Source organism: Molothrus aeneus, chromosome Z, assembly GCF_037042795.1.
Source record: "Molothrus aeneus isolate 106 chromosome Z, BPBGC_Maene_1.0, whole genome shotgun sequence".
NCBI classification, from domain to species: Eukaryota; Metazoa; Chordata; class Aves; order Passeriformes; family Icteridae; genus Molothrus; species Molothrus aeneus.
This window is the reverse complement of record NC_089680.1, coordinates 57141303-57166120: the sequence shown is the minus strand read 5'-3', so window position 1 is coordinate 57166120 and position 24818 is coordinate 57141303. Positions and strand designations below refer to the sequence as shown.

Below are 24818 nucleotides of genomic sequence, written 5' to 3'. Positions count from 1 at the left end.
ATCAGAATTATTTTGTTATGCAAGGTTCAGAAATAGTTATTTTCTTTTAATCAGGACAATTAAACAGCAATTCTTACATTTTTATGAAAATTAACAATCATCATTAAATTTCATCTTTTATGACAAATTTTTCATTTGTTAAAAGCTTTAAAAATACAAAAAAAAAAAACAAAAAAAAAAAACCAAACCAACAAAACAATAAATTGGTAGGGCTATGGGCCTGGAAAATACATGCTAGAAATATTGGGTTTGTGTTGACCATATCCAAATACACCATGGGAGTTTAAGGATAGGTGGACCAGAAGGTACTTACCATTACTCAGGTGTTCTCCACTTATATCTTAAGATAAGTAAATGGAATAGAGAGGAAAATAAAAGCTTAAGAAACAAACAACTAATTCCATGAACCTTCTCTTCATTCTGCTCCTATCAGCATCCCACAAAATTGTGTTCCTTAGCTACTGCTTCTAGACTGTTTCACAAATAAAAGATTCAGCGTAAAATTTTAAGAACAAAACTGAAATTTCAACTGCAGCCACACTAGTTTGTTGGAATAATGATGACATAAAGTGGCAGTACACACCTGTCCCAACACAGTTCAGTAAAACAAACCTTGTTTGGTACAAATGGATAACTCATACCAAGTATTACTATTTTAACATTATTTACTACTCTCTAACAGAAACAAGAAATTTTCTACATTGATTTCTGTATAATTCCTAAGTAATGGTGAGGTAATTTCCTACCAAAAATAGCTCTTGTCACTGAACACAACACTAGGTGCAACACTGGAGATGAAAACAGCTCCTTAAAACTGCTTTGCTACCAGAGGACTTCCTGGGATTTTATATTGTAAGTGGAGCCCTGCAACTACCCATTTAGGGCTTCGAAACTCACAAGATGTGTCTGTGGATGACAAACTATCTCACAGGGACAAAACAAGCAATCAAGCTTCAAAAGGGCATCAAAGATACTTATCCTAGGGAATCTCAAAGGGAGGTCAGGGCACACTCCTTTCATAGGAGTGTCATGTTAACACCGCAGGAACTGCCAATCCTTCAGTGAGAGGTGCCCTCTTTGCAAGTCCTGTTGATTGTGGTGAAAGACTCTCAGAATCCAGCAACTGTCTGAATGCTGATCAGACACCACAACATATGCATGGAGGATCAAAATAGGGGAAAACAGAGCAACTGTGATCAGGTAAATGATGATCACATCACACTTGACAACTAACAGCAACCAGAATATGCATTTCTCTGACCCTAAAACTTTAAGAGCAGTAATGCATTTTTTAATCTGCTTTTTCATACTTAAAAACAATCTACTCTTTTTTGGGTAGTACTGGGAATGGTAGACTAGAAACACATAACAGGATTAAGATGGAAGTCTTAGACTTCTATGCATGGTAGATGAAACACCTAAGCCTTTATCAATAGCCATATGAGGACATGCAGTCTTCAGAATTCTTATTTCCCAAAATCTTTGACAGACAGGCAACATTAGTATCTGATGGATGCTTCAGGACTGGACACACTCCTTGAAGACTTTTCATTAAAAATGAGCAAAACAAGGATCAAACTTACATTTAGACTGAATGATAAAAGGATCATTTGCAGAGGATATGGAATTGAAAAGTAAGATACAGCATAATATAAGAGGCATTACCAGCAATGAAGATAACTTCCATCATCAAACTTCAAGTACTTAAAATGTAATGGAAAGCAGAGGGGAAAAAATGAAACTATTGGAAATGTGATCTGAAAATATAACTGAGTAAAAGTTATATTTACAAAGTATAAGGAGACTAATTCCCAAAGACTGACATCATCAAAGCCATCAAGCATTTCAGAGACCTTCGGGACCTTCGGTGAAAATGTACAGACCAATCATGTCATGTGAAGCTGCAATGTTGTATCACAGCCACACTGATGGAAAACCAGGCTCCATGGGAATGCCCTGTCTATGCTATAGGATGTGTCTGGAGATGTTCTGACTTCTATGTTTCCACCCTTGGAAGTGGAATGTGCATGGTACACATGAAAAACCTTATCAGACTCTGCTGCCTAGAACACTGCTCAACAATCAAGCTTGAAAGCAGAACCACTCAAACCCCTCAGCTCCTGTCAAGATGAAAAGTTAAGAAATGAAGCAGCATTAATTAACCAAGTCCCAGCCTACACTAAATGAGCAACAACTACTTAATGTGCAGCAACTGTGCCTACAATAAGGTCCTTAGACATACTCTGTGGCAGATCGTGGTTCTATGGAAATGCTTCCATATAAACCTGCTTAATTGGAAAAAATACTCCATATTGCAGGAGCAGAGAAAAACTGCAGCAGCAGATGCAGCTCCTGCCATCTGATGCCAGGCTAGGTACCTTCTCTATTTATCACCAGGAATAAAATTCAGTACTTTTAATGTTTTTATGGTAAACATGGGGAAAAGTAACACAGTATAGAAAAACACAGCAGAAAACTACAAGACCCACATGTCCTTTTAGTTTAAATTTAATTTGTCAGATAGAAGTTATCTATGTACAATCAGTGTGCATTGTAACAATTCTGTCAATAAAGTCATAATTCAAATCTTTTAAAATATTAACTACCTGCATAGCACATTTGACATTATTGCCCATGTTGAAGAGGGAACATATGAATTTACAATTAATTTTGATTGATTTGGATACTGAACTGTTCAGGTATTTGACACACCTCCTTTGAAACCAATGCACCTGAAAAGCTTTCCAGAGCACAGTTTAGCTAGATTTTTTTTACCATTTCATTACAAACAATCACAACACTGACAGCTTCATACAGAAAAAAGACCCCCCCCCAAAAAAAAAAACCCAAAAGACCCCAAACAAACAACAAAAAAAACCTCCTACCAAAACAAACCCATCCCAACAAAAAACCAAAACCAACAAAAACAAACAAAACAAACCAAAAAACCCCCAAAACCACAAAACAAAACATGTATCTAAAGTATCAAAAAAAGGGAGCACTAAATACAATAGTTTCCTTTCCCCATTTTTACATTCTGAACAGTGACTCCATCAAAATCTTTTCTTGAAAGATGTACGTACACTGATTTTGTTTCATAACTGTGACAAGAAGTCCTGAGTTGGTGAGGAAAGGAAGAGTCAAAAAAAGCCTGACGGGGGAAAAAGCTCATTTAATAAATTTACAACAATTTACAGCCTTTAGTTTGTGTTTTGCTTTTATTTTTTTTGTTTGTTTGTTTTGTAAAAAGGCATTGTAACTGATCACAAACAGGACAAATCCTGACTATTTTACAGTTATAGGTACAGAATTTAAATATTCAAGCTTGTGATGAAAAGCGGCAAGGTGGTCGCAGTGTACAATGTAAACAAGTAGCTTTGGAAAGTGAACAAAGTCCTTGAGAATTCTTTACTAAGAAAAAAAAATATTCTCCCCATTCCCTCCTGAAATATGAGCACAGATCAGTGTTTAAAAGTTCATTTACAAACATAACTTAAAACATTATCAGCCTCAAACCACTTTGACATGAAGAGTGTCATACTAAGATCCAGTCTGAAATGGGCAGTGTTGAGGTCCCTGTAAAAGTAAACATCTTCCATTTCTTAAAAAAAAGTGCCACAGCATTTGCAGCACAGTGCAGCATAAACTTTAAATACAAAAATATTTTTCTTCTGTTGGGATAATAGACCTTGCATCCTGGAAAGAAGTAACAATACTGCTACTGATAGAATATCCCGTCTGTATCTTTCAAGTCATGTAAGGCAATTACTGTGTTAATTTACTGTATATGGCTAAAAGAAGGTCCAGAAAATATCAGTCTTTGTTATGTTTTCCGGCTACTCCATGTATGTTCAGGTGTATTTTTGTGATCTGATGAATGTTCAAATGGAGATCTGTGACCGAGGGGAGATCTTGAATCATAAGGAGATCTCTGATCCAGGGGTGACCTTGGGGCACTACCTGAAGCTCTGTGGTCCATTTGCCAGTCTGAGTGGTACCTATAATCTCTGGGAGATTTATGATGGCTGTACTCGGAAGAGGAACGGTGATCTGAATGTATCCTGTGGTCTGAATGGGAACGGTGATCCAAATGAACCCGGCTGTCTTTTAGACTCCCTTCCAGGCTTGACCGGTGGTCCCTGCTCCTGTAGTCATCTAACTTCCTATGTTTACTATCACTGTAGTACCTAAAAACCAAGAACTTATTTGTATTAGTTACTGGTAACACATCAAGAGCCACAATTATGTAAAATTGACAGAACCGCATTAGAGAAAGATCATTGTTGCAATTTTGTGTTACTCAGAAAAGATTGTTTGGTGCTTCCTACAAGCATAACTACAAAAACACAAAGGGAATTCTGACCAGATTTCAAAATTGCTAAAGAAACTCACCTGCTGTCTTGTTTGTAGTGTTCCCAGTCTCTGTGATCTTTTCCATTGCTGAAGGCTGAATAAGGCCTTTTCCTGGAGTCATTTTTCTTGTAAGCATCTCCCTGATGCCTGTCCTTATGATGATCGTGGTGTTGTGACAGATGTCTATCAGAGGAATAGCTGTCCCGGCTACTGTCATCATGGTTTGTATTCTCCTTCAGTCTTTCCACATCTGTTTAATAAAGCAGAGGTTAAAAGGAAATACCATAACATTTTTACTTCACCTAATTCAAACAGCACTTCTATCTATCAGCTGTAAACCAGTATGAAACGGACATAATTTAAAAGAAACAAGACCTAAATAGCTGAAAATGAAATGCACTAATGCCAGTGAACAGAAGAAAATCTCAGATTTAAGAGGAAATCAAGCTAGAATGTAGATGCATAGGACTTGGAAATGTAGATGCATAGAACTTCTCAACTTCTCCATTCAGTCTATGAAGCTGAGTGTCCAAATGGGCAGTGAGTAGAGGGTACCTTTAGTAGAGCAATTTTAGATAGAATGGCAGCAACTTCCTCTCTAAGAAGGGATAGACTTAGTATGAGTAATAGTTTAAAGAAACACCTTGTTAGCAAAAAAATTTCAGTAGTATTCCTAAAATTTGTGATCGTTGATTTCAAGTCCATAACAATACACTTCGAAGTTCAGTAACACAAGATTAAATAAAGCACGACATACAAAAAGGCAGGTGTGGGAACATGTGGGGAAAAAAAATCAGTGTTACTGACAACAATAAAAGACAGCCCCTGTAACTAACAACTGTGACAGCCCCTGTCAGACTGTGACTGACTAATGAACTGCTTTCTTTCATCATAGTGATACTGTGACAGCTACAGTCTCAGAATTTCTGATAAATTTATAGGTTTTAAGTAGACCTCTTGCCCTCTCCAAAATTTAACACAAAACTGGTTTTTTTTTAAGGATGCTCAAATAACCTGGTAAGTACCAGCTTCACTCTGCACTCTGCTGGATTTCAAGACCAAATTAGTGAAGGTTTTCCAATCAGTCTATTACTGTGGTACTTAACCATGTGGAAAACAGAACCAGAAGACATGTGAAATGAAGTAAACATGACTACTTAAGGTATTTAACACAAGAATATACTTGAAAGTTTCTTACCTGGATTTCTAATTACATGTGTATTCACATAACCGCTAATATTCTGATCGTTGTGTTGCTAAAAAAGACAAGTACACTGGTAAAAATGTACTTATTAATAAATCCCAAAGTTCATTTTAATACATTAGAAAAATACCCTATCAAAAGAGACTATTATACTGCAAACACAAATACCAACTTGAAGTGTATTTCCATGTTCTTCATAATCCTCTAAATCTAATAAAAGTTATACTAACTAAAATATGTATTTGTGTATTTCAAAACAATTTAAAAATATTACCTGAGACTCTTGACGTTTTTTGATTGCATGTTTATACAGTTTATGTAGCTTTCTGGCATCAAATTCTGTAAACTTAGAGACAAAAATCCACAAATTTCTGAGGAAGAAGAAAAGAGAAGCTGTAAGTCTTTAAATTTCTTTGCCCTTTATTATGTAGCAGAACATGGATTTGACTGAAATTATTTAAACAGTACTTCAGTAAACTGGAAATGGTATATAAGCTACACAATATTGCCAAATTGCACAAGAAATGTTATGCAGTTGTAAATTAAATATTTGAAAGATTGATCCCTTTAAAATTTTTTCACTTTTTAATATTTATTGTAAGTACTTCAGAGTGTGAAGTGCAAGGACAATAGTACTAATAAGAATTGTTAAATTTTTGTAAAATGCTTATTTAAACCACAGCTATGAGTTTATAGATATATATCTTCTAAAAATTTGTTTGAATTCTGAGTATTTACCAGCCTGTAAATAAAAAATTTAAGTACCTAAAGGAAGTAAAAATTCTTTCAAACGTGAAATTTCTTACAGGATAACACAACTTGATACAACAAACCTTACTGTACTAAACCATCAGCAAGAGAAATTTTCCACAGACTTTTGGAAGTCTAGTCAAGGCTTTTGGAAACCAAGTAAGAGATGTGAAAGAGGACAGAAGCCATAGGGTAATAAATCTGTGCCAAATCTGTGCTTGAAGGAACCAAAGAAGAGCAAATTAGGTTTTTTGCTGTCAAGATGCCAAAAGTTTGAAGAAAACTTTTTCTTCCATGATCACAGGTAAAGTTTTTTTAACAGATACTGATTTTTTAAGTGAAATTTGCAGGTGGCATGCTTAGAAAAGTCTACAGAATAACAGTGATCAAAAATATTTGAAGTGTGGGGCTTCACAAAACAGCAGGATTCTCCTTCACTGTGATTATTTAAACATGATAATTTCTGTCCACAAGTTTGACCAAGTATGCAGCCAGTCAATGCTGTGTCTAATGAGACCATTCTAACTTAATATAAACTACAATACTTCTTATCAAATGTAGCTAAAATAATTTTATTTATCTACACATAACATCACAGCATTATTCTCAATAACAGCTCTATTACAAGTTTCCACTTAAAATAATAAAAAAATTATCAAAACCTAAGACACGGATCTTGTTTTTATATCTCAGATCACCTTAGTATTTTCAAATAAAGGAAGTAAAATCAGCAGAAGCAAATTACACTAACAGAATTCTTCAAAAAAATGCAAGATACATCACAGGATGTATTTTCAAGCATAGAGACATTAACGGAACATTCTGACAAAAGTAAGTAAAATTGCATTAAGAATGTAAAAATGACATACAAGACCAGTATTTTTTTCTTAGTTCTTTTTATACTGTCATCTGATATAGATGCAAACTCTTCCCTCGCTTTTCAAGTGCATCTGAGTACATTATGATAAATACTTGTTATCAAGTAATAGTTAATACATAATACACAATTTCATTTTAGAGTACATTAAAAAAAAAGAAAGAATTCTACAACTTGGAATCATACATTCAACACAATTTTAGAACTGTGTATTTTCAACATGAATTACTAAAAAACCAAAATGACCTGAAGTTGAAAAACCAGATCGTTAAAGGTAAGAATGGTTTTCACTGAATACAGTGGCAGTGACCAGCCTCCAGCATTTGCTGTCAGTCTTTCCACATCTGTTAAGGAGAGAGATGTCTCCACACTCTGGACAAAATACAGGGCTCTGCATCAATGCTTAAAGTCAGTCCATTACAAGTCAGAACAATGTATAATCACCTTTTAATAGACTCCTATTTAAAACAGCAGAAAGATACAAGAAAAGGGGAAAAATAAACAGGAGAAATAACTAAAACCTACTCTTCTCAAAGGAACCAATTGTAGATTTCCCTTTTTCAAGTAAAATCCAAGAAAATAACTTACTTTCTCCACTGTTTAATTTGTTCAGGATTTGTGTACTCCTTTAGACACTCAGTAATATGATCCCCAATTTTGATAAGACACTGTCTAGTATGTTCCAGCTGTTCTCTTTCAGAAAGGCCCTTTTCTGGTCGATCAAGCTGTTTCAATGCTGCCTTGACAGGTCTCATTCTTTCTTTGCACTGTAAAATGGAAAAAAGGAATGTATCAATTCAAAAGAAAAAAATTCATTCTCAAGCATGACTCACCTTTTACTGTGATATATAACCAGAGGTGAAGACAGGATTGTTAGAAGTCAAATGAAACACAAGACTGCCTCAGAGGTCTAAAAATGTTTTACATGTTCCCTTTGGAAGATTATCAATCCAACTGGAAATTCACTTCTCTATGAAAGCATCAGATTGTGTATATCTCAAACATCAGCAGCCGGATAGCTGTGAAGCCACATTTTTTTCTGTTCAAAACCCGCTGCTGTGGGCTTACATAGCAGGTCAGGGACTAACATAATGCCTTTCATTCAAAGTGTGTAATCTACTAATAAAACCTTCTAAGCTTTTGCAGACCTGCTCACTTTTGAAGTTCCTTTCTCTTGCAAGCTTCCACAAATCTAGGGTGATGTCCTCCCCTTAAGGGTAGGACACCACTAGGATATGAGAAAGCACTAATTTAATATATAGGATTTTTGAGGAAAAGGCCTTACTACAACTGTATTTTGCAATTACAACTCTTAGCATAATCATGTAGGGCAAGACTTACCACCTACAAAGCTATACAAACTCAATGTCAAAAGTAAGTATTAGAGTGTTCAGTACATTTCAAACAAATACTTTCTGCCACCATTACACTTGGCATTCAACAAAGGATCAAAATTGCTTCTCTGAGCATTTTTCAAACCTCACTCCTTTGCAGATATTAGCAGAAGTTAAGCTACCTAGAAGAAAGCTAGTTTGGTTACAGCACCATGAAGATTGGAAACAACCTCCAAGATCATTAAATCCAACCTTTGACTGAACACCACCATCCCAACTGAACTATATCAAGTTCCACATCATGTTCTTTTGAACATTACCAGGCAAATTGATTCTATTTCCTCCTTGAGCAGACTGTTCACTGCTCAACCACTCTTTCACTGAAGAAATCTTTCCTTACATCCAACAAAAGCCTTCCCTGAAATAGCCTGTGGCCGTTTCTCCTTGTCTTGTCACCAGTTCCCCGGGAAAAGACCTGATCCTCACCTGGCTACAACCTGTTATCAGGCAGCTGTAGGGTGTGGTAAAGTCTCCCCTGATTCTCCTTTGGGCTCAAAAACTCCAGTTCTCTCAGCTACTCCTCATAAGACTTGTGGTCCAGACCTTTCCCCAGCTCCATTCCCTTCTCTGGACTGACTTCTGCACCAAAATGTCCTTTTTTGAACTGAGGGGCCCAGAACTGAACACAGCACTTAAGATGTGGCCGCAGGAAATGCTTAGACTAGCCACAGAAAAAGGTCACACATTCTTGAATTTTCACATTTTGAATCCAGTGTTTTAATAATAAATCCAGACAAATCCAGTTGGCATGGTTTAAATTGCAGACACTCGCTTAATCATACATCAAACTCCAATAGCATGGCACCCATGACCAGAAGAATATCCTCCTTGTCATCAAGGTTATGTCAGTTAAGCCTGAACAACATTTCCATTTGAAAGTGCACTTAACTAGTATGTTTAGACTGCACCTGACCATGGCATAATGATAAACATAGCAGGTCAGGGACTAACATAATGTCACCTTCTTCCCCCATTCTTCCCCACTATATGCTACCAAACCTAGAAAAACCAAACAAATACCTGGAATGGAATGGAATGGAGTATCACCATTACCAGGTAAGCATCTAGGGACAACTCAGAAAAACTGGGGAAGCTGTTCCATTGCCATCCCATGCCACTAAGGAATCAAGCATCTGGTTTACATATTGCACTTGCCACAGATTAAAGCAGCTTTTTAAAAGACAGCTTATAGAGTGCAATTCTTAAATAGAGAAGTGATCAGAAATATATAACTGCATATGGAAATCAAATTATTTTCTGTCATTAGCCACACTGACATATCCACTTGAATCACTCAAGGCCCATGCTGAAAATCACAGGTCAGTTAAGAATAAACCCATGGACAGTAACTGCCATATTGATAAGAATCCTACTGGCATTCTCACGGCCAGGATCCACAATACACCAAACAGACCTAGCTGGCAAAAACACAGCTGTTGAAATCTGAATTACAAAACAACCACAGCTGTGAAAGTAATTCACTGATAATTTTCCACGGGCCTCAGCCAACCTATAAAACTTCATATAAATTGTGCATATACATTTTTCTCAAATGCTAAATTATATTTTTGTAAGCAGTAGTGATTAAACAGAATTCTTTTGGTGTCAGAGACATTACCTCAGCAAGATATTTCTAAGTGCTTTAGCATTGTTTCTTCCTGTGTTTACTAACTAAAGTTTGCAATACTTCAGAAGAAGTGCTGAATCCTAGTTTTTCTTGCTATCTTACAAAGAAGAAAGCATATATTATTTGGTGAAGCCAAAGACTCCATCAATTCCAATAACATTCATACACATCTGCTCTTAAGAAGCAGGATATACAAGTGATTCTCATGGATAAAGCTTTAGTTTATATTCTCAACCTATTAATCCTACAAACTGTTGGGAAAGTTTTTCTATTATCTTGCATATATACAACAAAAAGCCAAAATAAAACTGCTAGAACAGAGTCAAAAATCACTTTAGGACACTGTCAATAAATAACATTCATTGATCCGAGACATAGCAAAAGATCACCTGTGTTACTGTGCCAAGTAACAATATCAAGAATATCAGTAATTGTCCTCATTTAGACTATTAAGTATACATACTAATTTATTAAAAGGTGACTTACCACACTAAAAGTTTTCTGATCTAGCTCTTCAGATTCTTCTGATATAGGAACTGGTTCACTAGATGCAGTAATATGAACTGGAGTATCCAGCAATGGAATTTTTTTAGTTTTTTCCTTATTTTCGGATTTGATTTCATTAACCTAAGAACAAGATACAAAAATATTTAACTACATTTTATTTTGGTTCTGCAATTATAACAGATGACAATATCCATAACCACTGCATTCTCTTCAATGTATAAGAATAAAATATATGCTGACATTCAATGACAGTACATTTTACTTGCTCTGTGAAATGGAAAAGGAAAATGGAAAAATAGAATTTTTTGCACACATTCAGTCCAATTAAGAGCTGTATCACTGAAGTTCCCCATTTCAAATGCCTGTCCTAATGATTTCAGGTAGTAAAAGTAAAGCTTCAAATAACATAAAATACTTTATTGAAATGACAACTAATCAGATCCACAACACTTTTTCATCTCAAAATCATTTACATACAGCTGGTGGCCTTCTCTAGCACTATGTAAGATAAGTAAACCTAGTTACCTTCTCTTCCTTTACTTCTTTTTCTTTCTGTGTGGATTCTTTTACTTTGTTTTCTCTCTTTTCTTTAATATCCTTTTCTTTTAATTCTTTCTTATCCTCTTTTTCTTTTTTCTCCCTTTTCAAATCCCTCTTATTTTCCTTTTCTTTTGTCTCTCTTTTTTCTTCAGCCTCCTTCTTTATACCAGTATCTGGCTCAGGCTTTTCTTCATTTTCTTTTTCTGCTTTAAATTTTTTATGCAGATGTTTCACTGAAACAATCTCATCCTGCAATATGCAAGCATATACGTAACATCAAACTGGGTTCCTATCTATACAAGTTTAGCAGCTATAAGATTAAAACACTTTTTATCTGTGAATTTTTTATTTCTGGTCATAGATTTATCAAATCACCTCTAAATAAAACTGGAATGCAGTTGGTCAAGAAATATGAGAGCTATGCACTCACTTCCTTGATGTGACAAAGCAAGTACTGATTGGTAGAGGCAGTGGGCATGAGAAATTGCATCCAGTCAACTTGGAATAAAGTTTGAATTTGATCCCTTTAAAGGCTGTTAGACTGAAGAACTGAAATCTAAAAGGAAGTATGGTTTTGCAAAACGGACCTGGTCAGTCAAGATAGTCAAGTGATGCGAGAGGTTAGAAGACCTCTGATCTAATTAGCTCTGTCCCAATCCCATATTATACAATCACAGGAGAAGGTAACAGAATCCCAACTTTCTCTTTTCCAGAACTGTTACTTTTACGAGGCTTTAAAAAAATCTTTAATTACAGACTCTCTGTTATGTGCCCATTTAACTGTTTGGAGGTGAACAAAGTATTACTCGCTGCTCTTTGTAATATTCACTGAGAAGGTCTAGGATAAAAACTAATATCCTTTCAGACACAGAAAAATACTATAAATAAAGTATTATTACAACACAGATGGAAGAATCATTATCATGTTTGAATTTATTTGAACATACCAGAAAGGCACATACAGAAACTGCTTATCTGTTGCGTGAAAACAGATGAAAGACTGTCTAGTACTTGAACTGAACAAGTTACTTAGAACAAGTATGAAGTTATGAGCTCAGTCAGGGCTAGGTTTTAGTGTTTAGGTATCATGAGAACTTTCTAGCAAAAATCCAATTATTTAAAAACTTTCTTGTTAATTCTAGCAGTAAAAGAGGAAAGTTTTAGATACTGCACACAGTATGGAATCTAGGTAACTAAAGCCAGTAGTTTAGGAAGGTTGTAGTATACAGTCCAGTATTCAGAAATGGAATTGTTATTCAGTGCCCAAAAGTACTGAAGTGATGAGTACCTGTTATTAACAAAGAGGACAGCATTCTAGGCAGTTTCCCAAAACACAGTTAAGTCCATCAGCTGATGGCAGTGTCTTTTCTTTTGAGTGGAGATGAAGACTAACACTCATTTTTAAAGTAGTTAAACAATTAATTTGCTTAGATTTAGGGTCCAGTTGTCCCCATTAATGTACTGGGAACTGTGGCAACATTTGCAGGTCTTAAGTCTTACATTCCAGGCAGATTATTCTAGCTATAAACACAGGGCAGTCTACATTGATTTTTTTTTTATTGCTTGCTTCACATTTTATTCTTTATAGTACAATTTAAAGACATACAACACTGAAAGAGTGATTAAAAATTACTATTTTTTCATAGATTTATAATGGCTTTTCTAATGCTAATTTTAACTATGTATTTCCATACGTAGTTTTTCTTTTAGAACAAGCTGACAATTACAATGGCTTGTAACTGTTTGCTTTAAGCAAAGTATTTTATTGATTATAGAATTGCAGTGACTTAATTCAGCTGCTTTCAAATTAGCTGTGACATGACCCTAAATTTTATCCAAACTTTTATGTCCAGTGATTTTGTTATGTGATAAACAACAAAAATAAAAAGACACAACAAAAGCATAATACCAAGATTAATAATCATACGTAAAAAAACCCAACAAGGTTAGTTTTTCTGAAAAATGAGAGCCATGATGTATAAATGAGCTTTCATATGCAAGCCTTCAAATACAATCTTTGATGCTGCACATTCCAATGGAGCTTGGTGACATTTTTCTCAGCTTCAATAAAAAAGTTTTTACCTTAAGAATCATTACCAGTAGTAGTAACACATGAGCAAAATCCAGTAGTTTTACAACTGTGATTTGCAATTCTTGCAAATACAGGGCTAATGGTTAAAAAAAAAAAGTTGAAACTGAGCAATGTCACTGGTATTTAGACTATAATATTTTAATAACTATTTGGAAAACTCATAATTCCTTATTTATTTATTTATCATTAAACTGAAATAGATACAGTCTTCCATGTGTTCGTACTGATGCAACATCAGTTGTAGTGGCCACGGGAAAAGAATGACATTCAGGTGTTATAATTTTATTAAACCAAGCAGAAGATGAAATACAAATTGATACTAACAGGAAGAACTGAATGTATGGTAAGTATCTTTACTGTGTGAAAGATACTCACCTTGTTATTCTCATCATCATCTTCATCAGATTTTTCTGATGGTTGTGGTGAAGAATCACTTTTTATTTCTTCTTTTAATTTTGCAGCCTTTAGCACTTTATTCTTCTTAGTTCTTGTTTTCCTCCTCTTTGAATTGCCCTGAATGTAAATTGATCTCTTTAATCATGTCAACTGACAGGCATCCTTGCACTATATTTGCAAAGTAAGATTTGATTTTACATCAAAGAGAGGGTTCCTTTTATCTTATTTATTGCCACTAACGACCACCACTTTACTCAGGACTGCAGACAGAGCTTAGTGCAACAATAGAGAATACACACAAATAATAAGAGACTAATACATTATGAAACTTGCAATTAATATCCTGAGTTTGTCATGCTACACAAATAAAAAGTGCAGAACTGAAAAATGAAAACGATCAGGTGACATGCCAATAAGCATATTGTTTTACCTTATTAATGAATGCCACATTTTACTTACTGCTCCAGCAAGCCTTTGTGCTTCCTTCCTCGCAAGGTCTTTATTCAGTAATTTAATGAGGTAGTCTGCACGGGTCTGTAACTGCTTTGCCTGGGGTTTCTTATCTGGATCATCAGGCAAAATCTGAGGAGAAAATGGTAGCATCACAGCTGTGAGTACAGATTATCAACTTCAGATGGTAGCCTGGAGCACACAGAATAGAAAAAGCTTGCAAAAGGACATGGTAAACAATCCATTCCAACTATACCCAGTAAATATATCAGAATGTTTTCATTTCTCTCCAATGAAACCAATGCAAGCGACCAATGCAGGCTTGGAAATTGCCTCAGAGTTTAAAACCAGCTCAAGAAACCAGCCTCATATTTCTGTCTCCACTCTGATGTTTCATCTAAGAAATTACAGGCACCTGTACCAGTCAGTCACAGAACTCCTGCCTCTGACTCATTCATCTTCTAAATGCAGCTGCCAAGAACACAAATACATGGTTTCAAAAGCCAGACAAACGAATGAAAAGCAGGTGTAGGAACCATTACTAAGCAAATTTGGACACAAACCTGTCTTCTCAAATCCCAAAGCTATAGGTTTGTTGTCACTGTCACAAAGCTTACTTCACCCCAGGCTTTTCCTCAGTATCTGCTGCTCACTATTGCTAAGAAGTTACTGCACTAATTCTAGTATAGCTACTCTCAATGTTGGGAGTGGAAGACAGCTTCAACTGAAGAATCTGGGGATTAAGCAGGGATGGAGAAACAAAACCAGAACTACTGAAGTAAAGAAAGAAAAGACTGAAAAAAATCAAATTACACAGAACCAACCATGTGAGAATATGAAAACACACACTGACTGCAAGAATGCATGCTACAAAATAAAATACTCAAGAACCCAAAATCTAGTACTATACTATGAGAAGGATATGAATTACGTATGAAGTACTGACATATAATATTTTTACAATTTCATTTATCATAAAATAAGTTCTTTCAGTAACACTACTTAGCAGCATCAATACCTAAGCAAACAGTCCTTGATAAACTATTGTAGATGACATACCTTCTGTGTCAAACTGAGATCAGGATCCATTTTTATCATTTCCCAGCTGCCATAACCATATTCATAGATGCCTATCAACAAATTGGAATCATCTGCCTTACCCCAGTCTATATCAAAATGAGCAGCCTTAGTGTGGCATGGGATGACGTATCTACAAGAAATGTATTAGAAAGAAAAATACGTGATTTTTACATCTGAAACTTAGTGAGGGGAAAGAGAACATACTGAAGGCAATGTAACTAGATTTATTTTCTCTGCTGAGATGCTGGTAAATTTAAGGAATTAATCCAAATATTAATATTTTCTTAGTGTTTCTATAAAACAGTTATTGAAATCAGCACTGGAATGTGTTTTAAAGCCGATTAAGACTAAAATATGAAGAACAGATATCTGTCTGTAGCCATGAGCTTTGTGATAGGATTGGCTAGCCACGAATAAAAGCAAAAATGAACATCCAAGTGTTCTAACTAAGTGGATAGTTTAGGAACTGCAATACACAAGGTGGCAAGTTTAGAGGGTAGGAACAACTACTGCTGCACTTTGATACTCCTCTCAAGCAGAGGTGACACATTTAGCTCCTCCTCAAGTCTGAATTCTAGTCCTAATTATTATTAGTAATTGAACACAGTTCATAGTTAATACAATTGAAAAATTAAAGCTCTTAATGGCTTCTGTGGCAAAGGAAGAAAAAACAAAGTACAGCTGTGGAGCAAGTTACTGCTGCCAGTTCTTCAAGGGAATAGAGGAATAGAGGGAGAATGCTTTTAATAGAGTGTTTGAATCAAAGTTGCAAAAAGAAAAAAAAAAGGACTTGAGAAGTTTTTTGCATTACTACTCCCTTAAAAATATGCAAAAATCAGTACCTTTTTCTTTCTTCTGGATCTGAAGGAATGGATTTGTGCAATGGTTCCAGCTCTTCTTCATGAGAGATGACTAACTTTGCATTTACTTGCACTCCTGAGATTCGGAATGTTGGGCCTTTAACCTTCCCAAGTCTACCTCCTTAAAATAAATGACAATGCTATTAAAATATTTACCTTTACAAATAACATGAGAAAAACGTACAGAAAACAATTATATCACATCACCTTTTCTTGACCAAATGCTTGAATTAAATGCTTCAGAACTGAAAAGTCCCTACATAACACAAGTACATCTAAATTTCACAGCAAATCAAAAATCTATTTCATTTTTCAGTGGTAAGTCACACGGAAAGGGGAAAAAGTCACCTTACTATAACTCTGGGTTTATTTAAATTATCCAGTATGCACCCTAACATTTTTGTTCGTATTTCCGAACAAAACTGTTTTCTGTTATCATCAGAGTGCAAGAGTGACTAATTTTTCTTGTCATTTTTCATTGTCCTCTAAAGCCCCCTGAATACTGTACCTGCTCTTTCTTGTCCAGATGAATTGTCCTTTAAGGCTTTAATGCATCCATTATGTACAAGCTCTCCCAAACGTCTGAGATCTGTCTCTGATTTATCAACTAGCTCAGCATCTCTAGCTACAGCATCTAACCTGTAACAAAAAAAAAAAAAGACTAATTTTTGTAACTCTGAAAATTTGTCAGTTGTGAATGTTTCCTTCAGACTTGAAAACAAACTATATGATCATGTAAGTTAGTAGTCAGCTGTGGTTTCTGTTTGGTGTACAATTTTGATCCAAGAAAAAAACCTCAGTAATCTGAGGTATGAGGACAATAAAACAAGAACTGTAAAGAACCATAACCCTAGTGTTAAATTATTGCACATTTCTTTAGAAAAGAAAATGAATCTTTAAATCATACATACATATATGTATCATATGCAATATAAATATTTCTAAGGATTAATATTTTTAAGGATGGGAAGTTTTTCTTAAAATAGGAATAATGAAAAAAGCTTAAAAATAACAATTGGCAAAATGTAAAATGCTAAACTAACTTTGACAGAGTGGATAAACTGATAGGCTTTCAACAGGCTTATCAAACATGACAAGCGAATGATTATCACCAATGAAGAGTAGATAGAAGTCAGCAGATACATATAAAGCAAGTGCTCCTCCAAACGGCAAAGTCTGTTGTGTGGCAGTCTGCACACATACCATACATGAAGAAAAGGAAGATACTACACTAAAGTCACTCTATATTCAAGATGATGTATTTCCCCTACTGCCCAAAGTTTCATGATACATTCTAACGTCTATAGAAAAAGAGATTTCAAGCTGCCACACAAATAATAATCAAACAACTTTACCTCTCAAGGGGGCCACCAAATTTCTTGTAACTCTTGATAAACCTAGTAACAGAAAATGATGTTACCATTTAAATATATGCTTAGCAAATAACATTTGTTTTAAAGTTGCATTGATACAATTCTTAATCTTAGTATAATGCTACGTGGACAATGGGGGGAAAAAAAAGTAGAGCAGCTTCATATATTCAGATAACTCAAATAAAATCAGTTCTATGGGTTTAAGAACTGACATAAATAAAACAATAGAAGATATAATTTATTTCAGAAATCACTTTATTAATTTCACACGACTGAGGATTCCACAGCTGTACATATCTAAAAATGAAAACTGAATGTGGATTTACAGTAAATGAAGATTTCAGACATCATGTTATGTATGGTTATTAAAAAGAGCAATCTCCAACAGGTAACTGGAAGATTTAGGAAAATTACATGAAAGATACTCTCTGTTCAAATATCTAAGCAATGGAAAGAAACTGGAGATATTTGGAGGAGAAAGGAAATTAAGTAGAAATAATTTTTTAAAAATTGAAAAAAAAAAAGAAGAAGAAGAAGAAAGAAAACTTCCTCAACAACGAAATTGCTTGTTCATGCACAAGAATAGCCTTAAAAAAAGTACCAATTTGCCCCACTGTTAGATGAGATAGAAAGCCAAAAAGGATCTTTGAAGTTATTCCTCTAAAAAAATACTCTGAAGACTTTACAGCAATTTAGGGAAACATGCACACTTCAATTTCGGAAGCAAAGTAGCATTTCACAAACCCAAAAATGCTAACCAAAAGAATTCCTCCTCCCAAAACAATACTTCAGCATTTAGCATATACAGAAGGGATCAATGATAATACGAGTTTCAAATAGGATTTTATATTTTCTTAGTTTTAAAAAAGCAGGATGTAACAATTCAATTATAGTACCAAGAAGTTTAAAATGAAAACAAAATCCAATCAAATTGTTTCATTTGTCACCAAAGAGACCTAACATAGTCTTTGAACACTACAAGTTTTAGATAAATTGGTGGAAACCAGATTATTCTGCTTGTTTATTTTAAAGGAAAGCACCCCTTGTAAAATCATGTCAGTAATTATTCAGTGAAATTACTGTCTTCATAGGCTGCAGGAACTAAAAAATTTAAACCAATCATACATATTTTTAAAACCTAATTTTATACCTCATTAAAATGGGGTTCAGATTCTTGCTATAACAGTTCACTATGTCAGCACCACAAGGTAAAAGCAAGAAACGTCTAGAATAAAAAGACGTCAAACAACTTCAGGAAAAACAAATTACCAGCTGTAGTTTCCAGACTGATAATAATATTATTATTAATAAAAATAATCATAATTTCTTGTTCCTTTAAATATGCATGTCCTCCCATATCTTACCGCCTTATCTCTGCATCACTAAATCCTTTAATATTTTCTCGAGGAATAGTTCGTGGTCTTCCACGTTTTTTTGGCCTTTTTCTTTCTGAGACGGAGTCACTATCAGATCCAGAGTATCTTCTACTCCTACTGCGTCTCCCTTCACTGCCATTGAAGCTAATCTGGAATTCCAGAGCAAGCAAGCTATGTAAGTAACAAATAGAAGCAAGTTTTACCTGCTCTGCCAAAAAAAAGTGTTCAGAAAAAGAAAAAAAAAGCCAAATCCCAAAAGCAACAAACTATACCAAAAGCAACACAGAACTATAATTCAGTCAAAACCAAGAGATACCTGTTTTGCACAGTTTCTCATTCTTGGAAGCATGTATATTTCTTCAAGTTCTTTTTGTCTTTCTTCCTCTTCTATTCTTCGCCTCTGGACCTCTGGAATGATTTCTTCCCAATTTCTTGAATTTCTTTCTGGCTCCAACTCAATATCATCTTCATCCATATTGGAGAAGTTTGCCACCTTGTACATCAAAACATATACATTCTCATCAAGTCAATACATGATACAATTAAAAAAAACTAATCAACTACTATTTAAGGAAAACAAGGTTACAGATCCCATATTTTATGCATTTATACACATAACACTTACATATTTTATCTATATATATGCTATTGTTTTATAAGATATATACTAAATTTATAAATTAAAAATGTTTCATGAAACAGACTCTAATGAAAGTACTTTTAATCATTTAGGAAAGAGAGACTCCTTTCAGCATGGGCTAAGAAGAGACACAAGAAGAATCACACCACTCACACCTGTATGATTGTGGTTTAACTTCCTTCAAAATAGGGCTAACAACATTTAAATGACTGATTTAATGTGAAACTATAATAATATAAAATTAATCAAACATTAATACAATGCTGATATAAAAATGTGTTGTGAATGAGTGATTAGCAGGAGAGCTATTTAATAATCTGAACTAAACAAACATATCATGCTCTGCATTTTTTTTTCTTGCACACATAATATGTATCACAGATAACACTTAAAAATATGTGACATTCCAAGTTTACTTTGGGGCTAAAAGCAACTTGGAGAAATGATCAGTTAAGAAACACAAAAACCACATTGCATTTATTGAAACTATAGCAGCTTAATAACAAAGACAGTAAATAAAACGTAAACTTAAATTCTAAGCATTAACACATTAATAAATACATCTCATTTTATTATCAAAATACATAATGTATTTCTATTGTTTATACTGATGGTAAGATATGTAGAGGCAAAAACCATTTTACTAGGAAGTGATACAGAGTTGACTTATTGAGGCATCTATTTCTGAAGAATCAAGAGATAGATACACAGAGGAGAAATAGTAGTGTTTAAAAAGGAAAGTATAATTATGGCAGGAAGGAGGGAACAGAGCCATACCTTGAACTGCGAAAGCAACTCATCTCCTACAGTTAATGGACCTGGCTCATTTTCCCGAGTTTCAGCCCTCTTCAATATTTCATCTATATCCATTTCCTGAGGGTAAAAAAAAGAAGTTTCTCTTTACAATTAAATAATTCATAAATATTTTGGGCTGATTTATCTATCTAGTCCAGAAGCACTACTTACTTGAGGCTCCTGTTCTTCTCCTTCAGGTTCTTTAAAAAGTTCTTCAGCACCAAACTTTAAAATTGCCGACAACTCCTCCTTATTAAAAGGTGTTGAGCTGAAATAAATGATGTTTCAGGAAAAACATTTTCACTTATAAACTTGCAAAAGTCTTCTATAATCATGAGTCAATTAGGCATTCTTCTTACTGTTAAATATATATATACTTAAATATACTTAAATATAAACTCTTCATATATTTGTGATATGCATTTATTATGCAAATAAAAATCTACAAAGACTTTGCATCTTCTGTTTTGCCTTTCATTTACAACTGAAATATTCTTAAGGTAAGTTGGTAGAGAAACAAACATAAAGGTACCTTGAAGGAGTAGAGCCTGTATGTAACACAGTTTTCCCTGTAGTGTCCATTCTCTGAATTACTAAATGATCTAACACCATCTTTTTCTTGGCTCGTTCAAGAATATCTTCTTCTACTGATCCTTTTGTGACTAGTCGATAAATATTAACCTAGGTGTATTTAAAAAATAAAAAAATTTAAAAGCAGAAATTTCAGTCTTTGTTATATGATTTCTGAACTTTTTCATGGGTTTCAAATATGAAATACTAATTTAATCACATTACCACAGTCTTTACAGAAATGTTTTATATTAAATCATCTTAGACCTTTCTTTATAAACTTCAGTGACTTGGCACAAGCTTTGCCAGAGGCAATAATGTCATATTTCTAATTGTTACTGTATGTCTTCAGTAATAAGGAAAGAATCATCTTGAGAACTAGAATAATTAAGCACTGGGGATGTGCCTGATGTAGCAGTTAATTTGTAGAATGACATCATACCAACGAACATAAGACAGACAAGTTGACAACTCTTCTCCCTCTCCCACCCAAATACCACAGCTGCCATATTATTTCTTCCTGTATAGAGACTTAGGAAAAAAGAAATCAGCATTACTAACATTTCTGGAGATATGCAGAAAGTATTAGTTATTCTCAAAAATACATGAGGACTGAATGGTGCAGACAGAGGGTGGACAGCCTAATGTACAGAACTGTCTTTCAGGTCTGGAGCTTAAACTGAGTGTGTTTACCTGTTTCTTCTGTCCAATTCTATGTGCTCTAGCCTGTGCTTGCAGATCATTCTGTGGATTCCAGTCAGAATCAAATATAACCACCGTATCAGCAGATGCCAAGTTGATACCTAATCCTCCAGCTCTGGTAGACAGTAAAAAGCAGAAGTCCTGAAATCATAAAGTAGGAAATAGTTTTATATACAATACTGGTAATATTCCTAAAGGAGACAACACACTTCATAATATACTTTATGCAGTATGTGGTGCTACCAAATCCATAATTGTTCTATGCTTAAAGCATCTTTAAATATAAAGCAAATGCTGATTACCAATTTCTTTCATAAAGTTACTGACTTCTCAAGTCAGTTTAAAGGAAATAGTGTCCTAGATGACTATCACTGAGCAAGACATCCCAACAAAACCAGACTGGCCAAAAAATTACCAAATCTTACTGTCAAAGCCTTTAATGCTACAAAAACCCTCTCCCACCCTCCCTGCCTCAAGCCCTGGAAGACTAAACAGTCATGTCAGAGCAGGGAAAGCACTTGAGCCTATACATAACTGATTAAGAGACAGAAGCAAAAATCTTCTCTCAAGTTCAATGCTGTTCAGCATATTCACAAACAATATGAAAATGGGTAAGCAGTTTATATTGTAGGCAATATAAACTTATTGAGAAGGATGATCCTGTAGAAGGATATTGAGACATGTGAAAAACAAGATATGAAATCCAAGCTAAACTAAAGCAGGTTAAAAAACCCCAACCAAACCAAATTTTCAGTAGTTACAGGAAGCAGCAACCATTACAATAAGGAAAGAGTCCTGAGAATTGTGTTAAAGATTTTCAGGTAGCCTGTAGCTCAGTAACACAAAAACTCTACAAAAGCCACCCAAAAATATTATGAAATTTTAGGAAATAAAAAATAAAACTGAGAGCATTCTTCTTCTTGCTGCACAAATGCAGAGTTTGCCTCAATTTTAGAAATGCATAAATTCTTCTTCATCTCAAAAAATATATAGTGTTACTGCTAAGATTTCGGAAAATGTCAACAATGTCTACAAAAGAAATTTGAAAGAGAGTTTTAGCTTTTGTACTTAACATGGAGTTTGGTCCTTCTCCCTACACAAAGCAGAAACAAGCTCAGCAGCAACTAAGAAATGCTGTCTTCAAATACAAATTAAACTAAACCAAAATCAATGACCAACCAACCTCCTCTCCCTCAAATCTGAGAGTGTAGGACAAAAGATTTAAACCAATCCAACTATATGGAATGACATGCCTAACAGGAGTGCTAAATAAGGTACAAATATTCCAGTTCAGAATCTAAAGAAGCGTGACAGATGCCTACGTACTCACAGGTTGCTCACAAAGAATTGCTAGAAATCAGTACTTTACTATTTCTTCCACGGCATGTAATGGGTGTCAACAAATGAAGACAACGGGAATCGTATTTGAAACAAGTAAAATATGATTGTTTGTGCAAGGATATCTGAAGTTAGTTCTCCCTATTGCCAAAGGACTTCTGGATACTAACTGCTTAAGTTCAGTACTTTTGTAAATATTACTAATTTCTACAGAGGAACAAAGCTGGGGTTAAAATTTTGCAGCATTTATAGAGCAATCAGCTACCACTTTCCCAATTTATGTGTTATCTACTTAACATCTTAAAAAAATATTACATAAACCTTATACTCTAGGCAGTAGCAATGAATTTCCAACCTAATTGATATATTCCTCACTTTTTTCTTCTCTCCTTTTTTGTGCAATGTCTTTTGGTACTTGGGAAAAAATAAGACAGACTCCCCAGGGAAAAAAAACTTTACCTCTGATCCTTCTGCATTAAAATGATCCAGTGCTTGTTTCCTCAATTCCCCTTTTATTGATCCATCAAGTCTCTAGAGAGATTGAGAACTACAGTTAAAAAGTAATTTTATACTGTACTCAACATCAGAGCAATTTCAATTGCCAGCTGCCAAACTATTACGTGAAGGGGAAAAAAAGTAAATAAACAGCTCACATAATTTTTAATTCATCTGTTTCACTTCCAAAATAACATTCATTATAGAGCCAGTCCCCTCCTGGAAAAAGAAGACATTTTCATCCTTTTTTTTTAAATCAAAGGGGTAAAGGCTACATAATCATAAACAAAGCTCAAAGGGACTGCTGAAAGTCATCTTGTCTAAATCCCTTACTCAGGCAGGGACAGCTAAAGCATGGTGCCCAAGGTCATGTCCAAGTAGCTTTTGTACCTCAACAAGAAACAGAAATTTCATAACCTCTGGAAAACCTGTTCCAGTGCTTTGACACCCACACAGTAAAGAAAAAAAAAATTAATATTCAAGATCAAAGCTTCTTAGCTGTTATTATTAGCAAGTTTCTTACCTGAAATGGAAATTGACGATATTTCAGATATTCTGCCAGGATGTCCAGCATCCTTACCATCTGTGAAAAAATCAGGACTCTGTTGCCACGTTCTCGCAGACGAATCAGTAGCTTGTCAAGAAGGATTAGCTTCCCACTGCTACGTATTAAATGCTACAAAAACCAAGAAACACACATTGCAAAATAAATTAATCTCAATACTAATAGACATGGGGGTATATTGGACATCCATCTGAAGTTTGCCTTTCTTTTTATTACCGTGGGCGGAAAAATAAAAGGTATTTATGACATTCCTGAAAAATTTTACAATTTAAAATACCATACAATAGTATGTAATTAAATCTGGGCATATTTATTTACTCAATTCTCTGTCAATTATTCAATTCCAATTAAGAATAAAAAGTTACTCCAATGTAAAAACACAGGATGGGCATTTAATGGAAAACCTGTTTTTCCTTAGTATACTTCAATAAGAAGCAATGAACTGCCAAGAAACTATAAAATTCTGTGAAAACTACAGATGTAAAATCTCTTTTTTTTAATTAAAAAGTGACACTACCTGTAAGGCCTCCTGTTTATTATAGAATTCATTATCATCTGGTGGTTTAATGAGGTAGCAATGGTTGCAACACTTCTTGAGTTCCATCATGATGTTCAAAAAGCCTGAGGTACTGCCTTTTGAACCTTTGCTAAGGGCTTTATAATTCCTGGTTAAAATCCACCTATGAAATAAAATGTGCAATATTAGTAACTTCTAACCATATGTGGAAGTAAGACAGATGTCGCTGTCAAAATATGAACAAGCTAAAGATTAAAAGCATCTCCCAAAAGAGTATATCAATATGCTGAATAAAAGAAATTACATATATAGACATT

General features: G+C 34.6%; 1 protein-coding gene across 1 annotated transcript in view; it reads right to left on the bottom strand.

Annotated features, from left to right (window-relative positions):
* Window positions 1–3152: 3152 nt before the first annotated feature.
* The window catches only part of CHD1 (chromodomain helicase DNA binding protein 1), a 54066-nt gene continuing 32400 nt past the window's right edge, over window positions 3153–24818 (bottom strand). The window contains exons 16-37 of the mRNA XM_066568894.1: window positions 24502–24664; window positions 23943–24095; window positions 23384–23455; window positions 21578–21727; window positions 20847–20995; window positions 20486–20582; window positions 20297–20392; window positions 19196–19372; window positions 18868–19028; window positions 17486–17527; window positions 16639–16769; window positions 16113–16251; window positions 15250–15400; window positions 14200–14322; window positions 13720–13857; window positions 11238–11501; window positions 10692–10832; window positions 7773–7951; window positions 5832–5928; window positions 5552–5609; window positions 4393–4603; window positions 3153–4187 (exon numbers count right to left, since the gene is read on the bottom strand). Of these exons, the coding sequence (XP_066424991.1) occupies window positions 3824–4187; window positions 4393–4603; window positions 5552–5609; window positions 5832–5928; window positions 7773–7951; window positions 10692–10832; window positions 11238–11501; window positions 13720–13857; window positions 14200–14322; window positions 15250–15400; window positions 16113–16251; window positions 16639–16769; window positions 17486–17527; window positions 18868–19028; window positions 19196–19372; window positions 20297–20392; window positions 20486–20582; window positions 20847–20995; window positions 21578–21727; window positions 23384–23455; window positions 23943–24095; window positions 24502–24664 (3256 nt within the window). The 3' untranslated portion in view covers window positions 3153–3823. The remainder of the gene's footprint in view (window positions 4188–4392; window positions 4604–5551; window positions 5610–5831; window positions 5929–7772; window positions 7952–10691; window positions 10833–11237; window positions 11502–13719; window positions 13858–14199; window positions 14323–15249; window positions 15401–16112; window positions 16252–16638; window positions 16770–17485; window positions 17528–18867; window positions 19029–19195; window positions 19373–20296; window positions 20393–20485; window positions 20583–20846; window positions 20996–21577; window positions 21728–23383; window positions 23456–23942; window positions 24096–24501; window positions 24665–24818) is intronic.